General features: G+C 47.6%; 2 protein-coding genes across 3 annotated transcripts in view; one reads left to right on the top strand and one right to left on the bottom strand.

Annotated features, from left to right (window-relative positions):
• The window catches only part of LOC117010747 (trypsin I-P1-like), a 46721-nt gene extending 38499 nt beyond the window's left edge, over window positions 1-8222 (top strand). The window contains exon 3 of one of the 2 annotated variants that reach the window (XM_033085686.1): window positions 4251-8222. In XM_033085686.1, the coding sequence (XP_032941577.1) occupies window positions 4251-4867 (617 nt within the window). In that variant the 3' untranslated portion in view covers window positions 4868-8222. Of the gene's footprint in view, window positions 1-285; window positions 731-4250 lie in introns of those variants that run through there. The other variant, XM_033085695.1, reaches the window with a different exon arrangement.
• Window positions 8223-9231: 1009 nt separating this feature from the next.
• PRSS2 (serine protease 2) lies at window positions 9232-13658 on the bottom strand. Its single transcript, XM_033085770.2, has 5 exons — window positions 12269-13658; window positions 11388-11556; window positions 10538-10791; window positions 9776-9912; window positions 9232-9381 (listed from the first exon to the last, which is right to left on the bottom strand). Exons 1-5 carry the CDS (start codon window positions 12306-12308, stop codon window positions 9232-9234), a joined length of 750 nt encoding a protein of 249 aa, XP_032941661.1. The 5' UTR covers window positions 12309-13658.
• Window positions 13659-14514: the final 856 nt, after the last annotated feature.

The raw sequence follows: 14514 nt of genomic DNA, 5'->3' as shown, positions 1-14514 counted from the left end.
AGGCTGCCTCACAGCCCCATCCTGCTGGATGACAGCACTGAACTCTGCCACCTACTGAACCGCCGCCTACTCATGCTCACCCATGCTCACCCACAGCAGGAAGGCAGAGGAGCAGGGTGCAAGCACCTCATGACTGCCTGCAGGTGTCATTCCCCACCGTTCTGGGACAGCCAACTGCCTTGTGACATTTCAGACTCCCTCTCACTCCCCTGCCCACCCACAGAGACGTAGCTCTTCCTCTCCATCTATCCTCTTTACACATTTCTTTGTCTGTGCTGTGTTCAGGGGCAGCTTGCTGCAAGGAGGGGGCCTTGCTCTATGGATTTCCACCGGTTCCTTGTGGCCACCCTGCTCCCTGTGGGTAAGTGGCCTTCCCTTCCTGTTGAGCAGCTGCACTGGAGCTGCTGCTGCCTCCTCAGCTGTGCTGTCAAGTGCTGGCAGTGCCCTTCCCCAAGGCTTCCAGAGGGAGGATGGGCAATGAACCAGGTGAGCTTTTCCACCACCTATTATAGCAGAAAGCTCTGCAAAGCTGCAAATTTGTTTTTTTCCTGTCCCATTTTAATACTTCACTTGAGAGTATTAAACTTCATTCCTTCTCAAAACAGATTTTCTGTAGCATTTGAAAATGGTTTGTTTGGGGCTTTTTGATCATATGTGTCTTTATCAGAGAAGCAGGGCACTGTCCCCAAGCTTTCTGATATCCTGGTGCCATTCCATCCCATTACATAATTCAAGGATGTGTATTTGGATGTGTATTTTTTTCCTCTTCAATGCATTTCACTCCTCACATTCCATCTCCTGTCTTTCCAGGCTGGGCCCTTCAGCAATCACCAGATACAGTTGTCCGGGTGGGAGACTCTGTGACTCTGGAATGTTCTGCATCAGGAAACAATTTTGTAAACATGTACTGGTACAAGTTACCCATGGAGAGGGATGCCAATATGCAGTTGGTTGTATATTCAGTGGAAGGTAGCAAAGCAGATATTGAGAAGGAATTCCAAAATCGCTTCCAGAGTAATGGGACTAAGAACAACCATTTATCTGTGAAGATAGAGCATGCCCTACTCAATGACACAGGCACATATTTCTGTGCTGAGCAAGATCCACAGTGACTCAAAGGCTGGTGCAGCATAGCACAAACCTTTTCTGGCCAACAGGGATCTGCCACCAGCAGACACCAAGTCCTGTGTTTACTAAAGCCCCTTTTCCTTCACTTACCTCTTCAGCTCTTCAGGAAAAACACAGTATGACTCTCTGTCTGTCCATCTGTCCACCTATCTATCTACTGCATGGTGTATAAACTGCTTTTATGTTCCTTGCCATATGTGAATCGCCTTTGTGACTCTCATTGTTTCTTGTCATCAGTCTCTCACCTAACTTCTCTGCCATTCACACACTGCTTCTCACTTTCCTTCTTTCATGTCTTTCTGTCTGACCCCCTGGCTTTTCCTCTCTGTCTTCTTACACCTAGTCATTTCCCATTTCCTCCTTCCTATTTCCTTCCTCATCCATCTCTCCTTCCTTTCAATCTGTTACATCAATTCATGCTGTGGGAAGCAGGATGTGGAACAGTTCACATAGCGCTTTCTCTCTCCACCAGCTGCAAAGACATGCCCCACAGGTCCTTGGCCCCACTGGTCACCAGGGAATGGGCACACTGCTGTGCACCAGGGACCCCAAGTTACACCACTACCCTGTGACCTGAACACTCTGATGTTTGAGAATGTGCCTGCCCAGAGCAGGAGACTGCCCAGGTTGGCCATGGAATGTCCCTGGTGACCAGGACAAGTACCGGGAGGAAGAAGTCCGAGTGGAGTTTTCTGCAGGGCTTGTTGGTGTTTCTGAGCATCTTGTCTGGCCCATCCACTACATTCCCTGCTGCTTGCTGCAAGACATGAGGACTGCCTAGTCTTGCTTATTCCTCTTTATCTTGTTGAAAACAGAGTGCAGATGCCCTGCGATTTCAGAAACTCCATAATCCATCAAGAACAGAAGCTGGAAATTCCTTACTGGAGTGGGAAGCAGAGGACTGGTCAGGGAAGCTGCAGCTCATTCCACAGCTATGGGGACACAGAGATGCTGTCTGGTGCTCAGGATGTTGTGGTTTAAGCCCAGTAAGCCACTAGGTGTTACAGGCACTCACTCAAGACCCCCTTCCCTTGGTGGGAGGGGGAAAAGTGTAAAATGAACATGTTGAGATACAAACAGAGCCATAATAGGAGTAAATAAAAAGGAGGAGAGAGAGAAATAAAACTCAAGTACATCCATGTGATGCACAATCCTGTCACTCCCCACCCACTGACATGGTGTCCAGCTAGTGTCCGAGCAGTGATAGGCAGTCACTGGCCAGCTCCCCTCACTTTCCGTACTGAGCATATAGTTCAGTGTTCAGAAATATCCATTTGGCCAGTTTGATTCAACTGTTGGGGAAAAGTCCCTTTCAGCTGCTTGTGCTCCTACTCTCTGGCAGAGCATGTGACACATTAAAGTACTAGCTTTCTGGTAAGCAGTGCTTAACTACAACTAAAATTCTGTTACCAACATTATTCTCATCATGAAATTAGTTCAGCACTGTGCCACAGTCTCCGCCTCTTAAACCTGCCTCCTGTATAGCACCTGCATACAGTTTTCCTCAAGACTTGCACTGAAATTTCTCCTTCGAGAAAGACTGTGTTGAGTGAAACCCTCAAGCATTCTCCTTCCCAGTGTTATGAGGCAGAAGTTTACCACGGTTCCAGGCCCGTATCCATTTCTTTCTGCTTCCCTAGTGGCAGGCAGAGCTCAAGGCACAGGAAGGAAAAGGATCAGGGAAATGTGCTGCCAGCAGCAAATCTAAACTTATACAGGAGGTCAAATCTCAGGGCCGAGGGGCAATGGAACAGATACTTTCTGTCCCTAAGCACTCCCTGAATTTGCCAAATGAAGTGTGTTCCTGACGCCAAACCTCCAGAAGTCCTTGTGCCACAGGCAACACCAGCCTCAGCCACCCTGGGCTCCCCAGCTAGGTCCCAGGGAGAAGCCATCTCTGGAGGTACTTAGCCTATTTCCTGTCACCAAGGAGAGGTCACCCTGAACCCCATCCTCAGCACCTTGTCACCCTCATGGCTGTCCCTGGGGGCAACACTCGATCCCTTCTCTCTTCCCATGCCAGGCCATTGGCTGTCCATCAGCTCTTCACAGGTATTTACCTTCCTCTCCTACAGCAACATGCATGAAAGCCCTGACACGTCTGAGAGCTTGGGCAGCTGTGGTATCCTTTAGGGTCCTGCCTCCCTCTCACTGATGTAATTTGCTGTGCTCACAGTGCTGCACAGAGAAAAGAGCCGTCACACAGCTGGGTGGGACGTGGGTTGGCCAGGCAGGAGCTGAATCAGCCATGTCTGGGGGAGACAGGGAAAGTGCATGGGTTAATTCAGGCCACTCTTGGTGGCCTTTATCCCTCATTCCTCCATCGCCCAAGGACTTCAGAAGCAGAAGGGGAGCAGCCAGCATTCCTCTGCCTTGCACACGCTCAGCCTCCTATGCAACCTCAGCACAGTTCTGTCCATACAACCCCATCCTTCCCGCCTCACCCACCCACACCCTGATGTCCCCTTCCACCTGCTGCATCTCTGCAGGGTTCCTGCTTTCCTGCCGGAGTTGTGTCATTCCCCAGGGCTCCCAGCCAGCCAATGCCTTCTCACATTTCTTGCCGGCCCCACCCCAAGATGTCTCACCCTCTCTCACTGCTCCCTCTTCACATAGCTTTGGGCAGCTACAAGAGGCAGGTTGCTGAGAGGGTAGGGGCTTTTCTCCATGGTTCCCTGCTGTTTCTTTGTGGCTGTGCTGGCCCCTCTGGGTAAGTGAACTCCACTCAGCCCTGAGCACCTCCATCAATCTCCTGGCTGCTCTCCCAGCTGTGTAGCCAGTTTCTGGCACTGTTTCATTCTGCAGTGCTTCCTGAGTTGAGAATAAGCAGTGAACGTGGTGGGCAGGAATCGCTGAATCTTCTGCAATGGCCGTCTATTTGCCATTCTTTGTGCAGCCTGTAGATGGTTCCTGGTTTTGGACACAAACTGCCCAGGATTGCATCTTGCCTGTTGAAGAGAGATTGGAAATTCACTTGCTGATCTGAAGACCTGTCCCATGCCTTGAACTGCTCCCTTGGCTGCCCTATTTCTTGTCACCCTCTCCCTGACAACCCACAGTGCCTACTTCACAGTTTTTCCAATTTATTCCTTATCCTCACTGCTCCTTCTTTTCCTTTCCAGTGTTAGCTCTGGAACAGTCTCCAGACATGGTGATAAAAGAAGGCCAGTCCATGAATGTGGAATGTTCCAAGAAGAAATCCTCCAGCACAGCTATGTACTGGTTCATGCTGCCTGCAGAGAAGAATTCCAGTCTGACCCTACTGGCTTCTGCAATTGAAGGTGGCAACGCAGCAGTGGAGAAGGGTTTTGAGAGCCATTTCAAGAGCAGCAAGATAAAAGGAGACAGTATCACCCTCTCAATGGAACGTGCCTTTCTCAATGACTCTGGCACATACTACTGTGCTGAGGGTGAGCACAGTGGTGAGACTGCTGGGAGATCTGAGCACAAACTTCTCCCTGCACATACAGGATCTGCTTTCCACCTCTTGAGTGCTGCACAAGGCAGGGTGATCACTTCTCACTCATTAGCTGCTCTGCTTCCTAGCCTTGCCTTCCTCCTCTTCTCAGTTGCTGCCAGTATATTTGTCTATTTTTGTCTCCTTGCCATTCCAGGTTTCCCTCTGCATTTAGCTCTTACTTGCAGTACACTTACTCCTGTCAACCCTTCTTCCCCTCTCTGTCTCCCCTCTCCCCCCTTCTTTTTGTCTTCAATCGGTACTCCACTGACTTCCTCTTAATTAACGCCAGTACACCCTGCTCATGACTCTCACTGTCAAACATAACAAGGGCTTGTGTTTGAGGTTCTTGGTGCACCTGTAGATAATTGCAAGGCCAGGCAGATGTTGAAGGAGTGAGTACCATGTGGGAGGTGCCCACACTCTCCTCTGTTACAAGGACATGGCTGTGGTTGTTCTGTGGCCATGGAATATGTACAGCACAGCACAAGCCTTTGCTTGCTCCGGTCAAGGGTTATGTGGATCACTAATTCCTCCATGTAGAGTGGTCTCTGGGGCAGCATCCACCTGCCTTCTACCCCTTCATGCACATGCAATTCCTCTTCAGCCAACATATTATACAACTTACAGGTTATGTTAGCAAGCTGAGCGACTAATAGAGATTTCGAAGAGATTGCAGTGTTCTGTTCATCAGTGACTCCTATGAAGGGGTAGAGCCTCTCCTCATCAAGTTCACTGATAACACCAAGTTGGGAAGAATTGCTGATAACAAAGAGGGCTGTGCAGCTCTTCACAGGGACCTCAACAGGCTGGAGAGATGGGCAGAGGGCAACCTTCTGGAATTCAGCAAAGGCAAATGCTCAGTTGCACACCTGGGGAGGACTAACCCCATGTAGCAACACGGGCTGGGGACTGACCCACTGGGAAGCAGCTCTTCAGAGAAGGACCTGGTGGACAAGAAGCTCCCCATGAGCCAGAAGTGTGTCCTAGTGGCCAAGAAGGCAGTGGTGTCCTGGGGTGCATTAGCAAGAGCAATGCAGCAGGGCAGGGGACGTGATCCGGACACTCCACTCAGCCCGGGGGTAGCACATCTGGAGTGCAGTGTCCAGTTCTGGTCTCCTTGGTACAAAAGAGACATGGATCTCCTGGAGAATGTCCAGGAGAGCAGAAGAAAGATGATTAACAGAGTGGAGCACATTGTTTGTCAACAAAGGCTGAGGGAGCTGGGCCTGTTTGGCCTCGAGAAGAAACAACTAAGTGGCCACCTCATCAATATCTACAAGTACCTGAAGGGAGCATTCCAAGAGTTGGATCCAAATTCTCCTTCACTGTGATGCCTAGCACTAGGACAAGAAGCAATGGGCAGAAAATGGTGCACAGGAAGTTCCACCTGAATCTGAGGTAAAACCTTTGCAAACTTGTTGGTGACTGTGCACTGGAGCAGATTGCCCAAAGAAGTGGTGGAGTGTCTCTCTCTGGAGATCTTCCAGAACCACCTGGATACAATCCTGTGCCATGTGCTCTGGGATGACTCTTCATGAGCAGGGAGATTGGAGCAGTGACCCGCTGAGGTCCCTTCGTAGCTGACCCATTCTGTGATTCTGTCCTGCATGAAACATACCTGAGCACAGGCCTGCAAAGGGAACTCCAGGTGATTCCCACCCTGCAGATGCCCATGCTAATGTACAAGCTTCTCAGGACCTAAACACAGGGCCCCCCATAGCAGCCATGCCTGTTCAACATCACTAACTCCTCAAATACCATGTCTTCTGCAAGGCTCCCTATGCACTGCCCTGTCCTCTGCACAGCCCAGGGAACTGGAGATTTTTTCCAAGGACACATCAGGCACAGCCTCTTCTCAGCTGAAGTGTTGGTGGTGTTGGACAAATTTGGGGTTTCAACAATATAGTCCACTCCCTTTGCTTTTTTCTCCCACTTTTTTAGAGGAATCTAGGGTCTTTGCTGAACCTTTTCTAGGCAGCTGGGGAAATTAATTCATTGGGAGACATTTAGACCTGCAACAGACAAGTTAGGAGCTGGAGGCTTTGCTGGTCTCTTCTGATGACAGGGCACATGAGAACATCTTCACTGCAAAGCCCATACATGTCAGCCTTGAGCAGTTGGATCACTTGGTGTTTTGCATGGGTCAGCCTTACACTGCTGTGCATTGGTGGGTTCAGAAGAGAGCACGAATGTGCAGAGTCTGTGTTTGACCTCTGGATCCAGACTTGGTGCACAGAAGCCAGGAGTGTCTCTTCCTGCCTACAGGGATTTCCCTCTGCCTTGGGCAGGTGAACAAGGCTGCGTGCAAAAAAGAAGATATGATTGTCCTCAGTTTTGTCCATTTGTGTCCTGGTGCTGTTTTGCAGAGTGCTGCAATAAAGAGGCAAGGAGAGTATCTGTTCTTTTGTGATATGGAGAAGGTCAGTCTGTAGCAGCACATCTTCTGGGGGTACACCCTTCTCCTCAGAAATGTCTCTGACCTGCAATGCCTCAAGAGGCAGTCGCAGTGCAGAGCCAAAACCATCCTGTTCTCTCCCTGAGATCCCCCTTTGGAGTTAGAGAAGAACAGGTACAGAACTATTCTCTGTCATGCTCCAAGAGAGCCCAGGTTGGCAGGTCAGCAGCTTTTCCCATACCTGGACAACATGTCAGGCCTGACTGGGATAAGCAGAAATTCCACATTGCAGCTTGCACAGTTGGGAATCTCTGAGTGTGAGGGTGGCTAGAGAGGATACAAGCACTGGGACACAAACACGAATATGCACTCCAGAGATCTCCTTCTCTTCCCATAATTTTCAGCCATTTTGTGCATTCCTGTGCACGCACACAGGCTGCCTCACAGCCCCATCCTGCTGGATGACAGCACTGAACTCTGCCACCTACTGAACCGCCGCCTACTCATACTCACCCATGCTCACCCACAGCAGGAAGTCAGAGGAGCAGAGTGCAAGCACCTCATGACTGCCTGCAGGTGTCATTCCCCACCGTTCTGGGACAGCCAACTGCCTTGTGACATTTCAGACTCCCTCTCACTCCCCTGCCCACCCACAGAGAGACGTAGCTCTTCCTCTCCATCTCTCCTCTTTACACATTTCTTTGTCTGTGCTGTGTTCAGGGGCAGCTTGCTGCAAGGAGGGGGCCTTGCTCTATGGATTTCCACCGGTTCCTTGTGGCCACCCTGCTCCCTGTGGGTAAGTGGCCTTCCCTTCCTGTTGAGCAGCTGCACTGGAGCTGCTGCTGCCTCCTCAGCTGTGCTGTCAAGTGCTGGCAGTGCCCTTCCCCAAGGCTTCCAGAGGGAGGATGGGCAATGAACCAGGTGAGCTTTTCCACCTCCTATTGTAGCAGAAAGCTCTGCAAAGCTGCAAGTTTGTTTTTTTCCTGTCCCATTTTAGTACTTCACTTGAGAGTATTAAAACTTCATTCCTTCTCAAAACAGATTTTCTGTAGCATTTGAAAATGTTTTGTTTGGGGCTTTTTGATCATATGTGTCTTTATCAGAGAAGCAGGGCACTGTCCCCAAGCTTTCTGATATCCTGGTGCCATTCCATCCCATGACATACTTCAAGGATGTGTATTTGGATGTGTATTTTTTATCTCTTCAATGCATTTCACTCCTCACATTCCATCTCCTGTCTTTCCAGGCTGGGCCCTTCAGCAATCACCAGATACAGTTGTCCGGGTGGGAGACTCTGTGACTCTGGAATGTTCTGGATCAGAGACTGGGATCAGGACCATGTACTGGTACAAGTTACCCATGGAGAGGGATGCCAATATGCAGTTGGTTGTATATTCAGTGGAAGGCCGCAAAGCAGATATTGAGAAGGAATTCCAAAATCGCTTCCAGAGTAATGGGACTAAGAACAACCATTTATCTGTGAAGATAGAGCATGCCCTACTCAATGACACAGGCACATATTTCTGTGCTGATCAAGATCCACAGTGACTCAAAGACTGGTGCAGCATAACACAAAACTTTCCAGGCCAACAGGGATCTGCCACCAGCACATACTGAGCGCGGTGTTTTACAGAACACCATTTCTTTCAGTTGCCTTCCAGCTCTTCAGAAACCACGGTGTATGTCTGTCTGTCAATCTTTCTGTCTATAGCATTGTCTCTAGCTGATTTTCTGATCTTTTCCATATCTGAATCTCCTGTTGACTCTGGTTCCTTTTTGTCACCACTGTCTTACCACATTTCTCTGCCATTCACAGACTGCTTCTCACTTTCCTCCTTTCACGTCTTTCTGTTTGTTCCCTTGACTTTTTCACTCTGTCTTCCGACAACTAGTCCTTGACTATTTCCTATTCAAAGTGAGAAATGTGGAGGAACTGACATAAATGAAAGATTTCAGAAACAACTGAAATTAACTGCTCAAAAGACTTCTAAAAATGAGTCTGTATAGAGTTCCAAGACTCTTTCAATTGAGAGGCACTAAAAATATTAAATATTTTCCCTTAATGTGAAGGGATGTTCACTGCTGCTGTGCAACATACATTGCATATAACTATGGAAGTTCCCAGAGAAACAGTGCACAAAATAGGGGTGCTTGAAAGTCTTTATTAATTTTTCATTATTGTTGCTTGTCCAAATCCAAAAGAACAGAATTGATGACGAGAAAACACAGGTCACACCAAACGAGCGTCTCAGTTGGCGGCAATGGTGGACTGGATCCAGGAGACGTAGTTGCAAACCTTGGTGTAAACTCCGGGATAGCCCCTCTGGGCACATCCAATACCCCAGGAAACAATGCCCTGGAGCTCTCCATTGCAGACCACGGGACCACCAGAGTCTCCCTGTGCACACAAAGGGTATGGACATTCAGGAAATGGCATCAGCCTAAGCAATGAGCCAGAGATTCCGGAGATCACTGACTTTGGAGGAAGCCCTGTCAGGTGTACTGTGCACAAAGGTTCTACCAAGGCTGTTTATGATTCACACTCTCCGCCTGATGCTACCAGGCCTGACTTGAGCTCCAAGGGCACCACAGCTAAGGATGAGTCAACTGCCTGCTTTTGCTGGATGTGGAGCTTGTCAAACATTCAGGATTTGTGTGCCTGAAGCCTCGGCTGTCATTCAAAAACTCAGATTTACCAGTGTAGTGAGTATAGCTGACTGTAATGCAAAGGCCTCTTCAGCTGGGAAAAGGCAGGAGAGAAATGACTGGGAAAGGAGGGGCAGATGATTTACCTGGCAGGAGTCTTTTCCTCCCTCCAGGAATCCTACGCAGATCATGTTCGTGGTAATTTGCCTAGGGTAGGCAGCAGAGCAGTCTGAGGCGGAGAGGATTGGAGCCTTCAGGCACTGCAGTTCGTCTGGGTAGTTAGCTGCAAGGAAGTAGAGAGGGATGGTTGATGGCACTGCAGAGTCCTTTTCAGAGCTTGTAGAAGATCTTGGCAGAAAAGCAAATGCTGGACACCCTTTTCTAGCAGCCACCCTGCTTCATCTCATAAGTAAGTACAACATGGGTTCCTTCTGTACAGATGGAACAAATTCTACCCCTGGGCCCACCATTCTATGCTGCAGCCACCTTAACTTTCCTGGCACCTGGAAGTTCATCAGTTGTCAAGAGTAGGGCCACTTATGTCATACACTCACTGGAAGAAACCTGAGCCTCAGGAAAACCATCCTCTCCTCTTGTCCAGGTTTAGATGTCATCAGTGGAATAGACACCACTCACCATGCACATCTGTGACCTTTGGTGTGAGAGAATGGAGGTTTCTAGTAGGAATTGTAGATCCACAGTCCCGGACTTCACCCTTATTCTCAGAGAACTGAGACCTCTGTTGACATTAGCTGAATCTACTGTGCAGTCCCTGCACTGAGCCATTGCTTATAAACCTGTCCCACAGCACTTCCCTGTGTTTTAGCCTGTCCTACTGGGGGTTAATGGCAATGTCTTAGAGACTTTCCTGGGCCCCAAGGGTCTGCACATTCCCCCAGAGTACTCACAGCCACTGCTGAGAGTGTTGCCCCAGCCAGAGATCAGGCAGGTGGTGCCGGCGGCTGCGCAGCTGGTGGGCAGAGGAATGGTCTGGACAGCACTGTTGAGCTGGGCTGGGGTGGACAGCTTGATGAGCATGATGTCATTGTCCAGGGTGTAGGAGCTGTAGCCAGAGTGGCGGATGACTTTAGCAGAGTTGATGAACTGCTGGGTGGATTCGGTGAGTTCCAGGTTGTGTTTCCCAAGCTGCACTTGGATGCGACTGGAAAAGAGAAGGCACAGTGTGTACTTTACTGCTACTGACAGCTTGAGAGAAACCTCCCATCACAGAGCGCACTCGTTCCAACAGCACTGCCACAGAAGCTTTCTGGGGCAGGGGATGTTTCTTGTCCTGCAGGGAGCCCTGGGGATCCACACCGAGATCTTAACCCGCTCCCAGTATGGGTGGTGAATTTCTGCAGGCTTGTAAATGCATGCCAGCAATTGAATGCAGAGCAGCACTTTATTCAAATATTCTGGGACAAGGCAAACTGCTCTAGCTTGACCTCATTCCTCTTCCAGAGACAATGCTTTAGCAAGATTAATGCAATTGATAAGAAATCACAGTCCAGAACTTGCTGCTTGATTATTCCATTGTTATTTCAGAAGTGTCCTGCTTTCACAGAAACATTTGCAGAAGTGGCAAACCCCTCAAGATGCCTTGGCCCATCATCCTGAGGGATCCACCCATCCATCCCTTGGCTGTCTCTGGTCAGATTGGAGACACTTACATATTTCTATCTCATAGCTCAGAATTCCTGCTAGAAGTGAAGTGGAAGACAGAAGTAGGGTATAGAGGGATGTAATTTTTCCACTCACGATTTGTAGCAGTGAGCAGCCGACACGACCCACTGGCTGCTGATGAGGGAACCTCCACAGAAGTGATATCCAGAATTCAGGGACACCTGATAGGGCACAGCATTCTTTGCACAGGTGTAGCCTCCCACAATCTTGTCATCATCATCTTCAGCAGAGGTGGGGAAGGCAACTGGGAGACAAGAAGTGTCATGTGTCAACAGCTGGCCTAAGGTAATGTGGCCTGTCACCAGCCCTGTGATTGCCTGTCTGAAGTCCCTCACTTGTAGGCTCCTCTGCTATGGACACTCAGGGCAGCAGTGGTGGGTAGGACTAAGGCACATGCATTTGCGGCACCCTCAAAGAAGGGGATCAGACTTACACTGGTGCTCACATCTGCAACTAAAGCCCTGCCAGCTAGTCCCTGAGGGAACATAAGGACACAGAAATGTCCTTGTTGGATTGGATCACGGGTGTGTCTTTCCCAGGATCCTGTCTACTGAAACAATCAAGAGTGGAATTATGGAAAAATGTAAAAACAAGTATGCAGTGATATTTTCTTGGAGCACCTACCCAGGGTCCAAAATTTTGCAGTTGCTTTAGGATTTTGTGGGCCAGAACTATTCCCTGTGCACTCCTTAGTCCTGGAGAAGGAGGCAGTCTTTTTCTGAAGCTATGGCCGCATCTCTACAGCTGGGTGAGGAACCCCTATGAAGGCATTCATTCCCCAGCTTGTGGCACAAGGCATTATGAACTGACAGAAGACGGAAGTTTCAGGGCTCTGCCTTCAAAGTTCTGCAATTTGAAACTGGACTTGGCTTTCCCACAATAGGCTACCTTGCAGTTTTGCTCAGAAAATCAACTTCCTATTAAATGACAGAAAATGAAACAAAAAGAATACTCACCAGCCACCCCAATGAAGGCGAGAAGCAGCAGACACTTCATGGTCTTGATTCAGCCTCAAGCCCAGCGTGGATGACTGGATGTGGGAGCTGCTAGAAATACGTTTTTGGGAATGGTCTTATCTCTAGTCCAAGGTTTTCTCCAGACAAAAAGTACACAGTGGAAAATTTGAAGATCCAAATGTGGGCATTAACAGGCATTGGTAGAATGTACAAATAACATACTTGTTAATCATAAACCTCTGCTAAGATAGAGAGCTATTTTAATTATTCTGTCAAGTAGCCTTCAATCTAAAAATACATTTGGCTTTGGAAGATGTGTAGTTGTTTGTCTATCTCATTCTTATACCCAGCACCTCAAACCTCTTTCAGATACCTCAGTGCTGATGGTATCTTTCTTAAAAATGCATATTTTTACCCAAGGTTGTGTATTGTAGGTAGTGGAGAGAAAGATACAATGCATTTATTTGAAAAAAAAAAAATCCCAAAAACCTAGTGGTTAACTTTGTTAAGTTTGTTTTAGCAAATCCCTTTACATGAATAATGTGTGTTTTTATTGTATGCAACACAGTGTTTTCCTAAATCAGTGTTTTCCTCCATTGTAACTTCAAAAGGGAGGATAGTAAAACTATCCTTTGTCCCCCCATTGCTTTGCAAGTTTAGTAATTCCAATGTGGGAATGCTCAGCATCTCCCTTTTCTAATTTCTGCCTCCTAACCTGTATTAAAATATCTGTCTAAGTACCAAACCATGACTTATTCATCTTTGGTATGTTCTACAGAGACTCATTTTTGCCACACAAGAATTTCAGGATAATGCTGATGTTTATGAGTATAATGTAGATTGTAGAGCAATAATCTTGTGAACACAAATAGTGAGATCTTCTGAAATCTCTCTCTGCAGGAGTGGGGATTTCTGTCATGATGCAAAGTTTACTAAAGCTTAATACCTTGCTGAATAATCATGTTCCTTCCCCAAGCAGCTGCTAACTTCATCATATTAGCTCCTGAAGGACACATTATTCTCTCTAGAGACAGTAAAGAGAAGCCATACGTTTGGAGATGCTGGAATAGCTTGAGAGACTAAATAGGAACACTCTTCCTACTCAATTTCTTGATCAATATTTTTGTGCGTCCTGCAGGACTGATACGCACAGTGTCACTGTCCAGACGGAAATTTCTGTTCATGTGGAAGTACAAGTCCAAGGCCGGGGACTCCTCCAAGGGGGTGCATGAATTCTGTTGGCCTTTAAACTGGTATTAGTGCACCACTTTCTTACAAGCATGTTTTATCCTTTGAAAGAAAGAAGATTATAAGCTTCCTGTGGGAAAAGAAAACATACATAATAAGACTAAGAGAGTCAAAAATTACCAAAGCTCTCCAATCCCACCATAACTAAGTGGAGTAAGAAAAATTTCCAGTTTACTGTAGTGTTTCATTTGATTTGTGGATTTCTGATTTTTTTTTCCAAAACATACTATTGGCATACAAGCAGACCAATGTTTTAGAACAAAATTTTTCCTGGTCTATAGTTCTCATATCCTGTAATGTAACCCTTAGGCTACGACTGCTTCTCTTTCCTTTCTTTCCTCAGGTTTTACATTTGTTTAATATCCACACAAATTGCATGTGAATTAGCAAGTGAGCATTTGAATCTTGAAGCTTGACCATACCTCCCTTTCTCTTGATACTTTTGATTGTTTTTATTTATTACTTATTTAATCTACTCTGATCTTTAATTTATACGTTATTCTTAACAGCAGGAAGTGCATCATATAGGGCTGGCTAATCCCCAGGAAGAACATGATCTCTGAGGTTCCCTATGCTAGTTGCTTAAATCAGGAAGAGGAGACTCCTGACCTCTTCCCAGGCTACTGCCAAAACTCACAGCCAAAGATTTGGATCCTAGCTCCTTTGGCTCTTGTCTTCCTAAGTCCTTGAGGTATGTAGCGAGAGAACATACTTCACCCAAGCCCCTCTCATTCTCTTAACAGCCTCTCTGACACTTCTAGATTCCCATGAAGCCCAGAACTTCATGGTGTGTGCCCTGCTTATGAGTCAAGCTGATGCCAAATTAATGCATTTGGTGTTTATGATGCATGATTCAGAGGTCATCCAGCAAGCACTCTCAGAGCAGCCCTTCAGGCCTTTCCATGAGAACTGTGGAGGAGGAACAGACACCTTTGAATTACAGTTGAGATTAGAACTCCCTCCAATGACCCTTCTTTCTTTCTTTCTTTCTTTCTTTC

This window comes from Catharus ustulatus, chromosome 2 (genome assembly GCF_009819885.2).
Source record: "Catharus ustulatus isolate bCatUst1 chromosome 2, bCatUst1.pri.v2, whole genome shotgun sequence".
Classification (NCBI taxonomy): domain Eukaryota; kingdom Metazoa; phylum Chordata; class Aves; order Passeriformes; family Turdidae; genus Catharus; species Catharus ustulatus.
The sequence above is the reverse complement of the archived record's forward strand: the minus strand, read 5'-3'. Positions and strand labels throughout refer to the sequence as shown.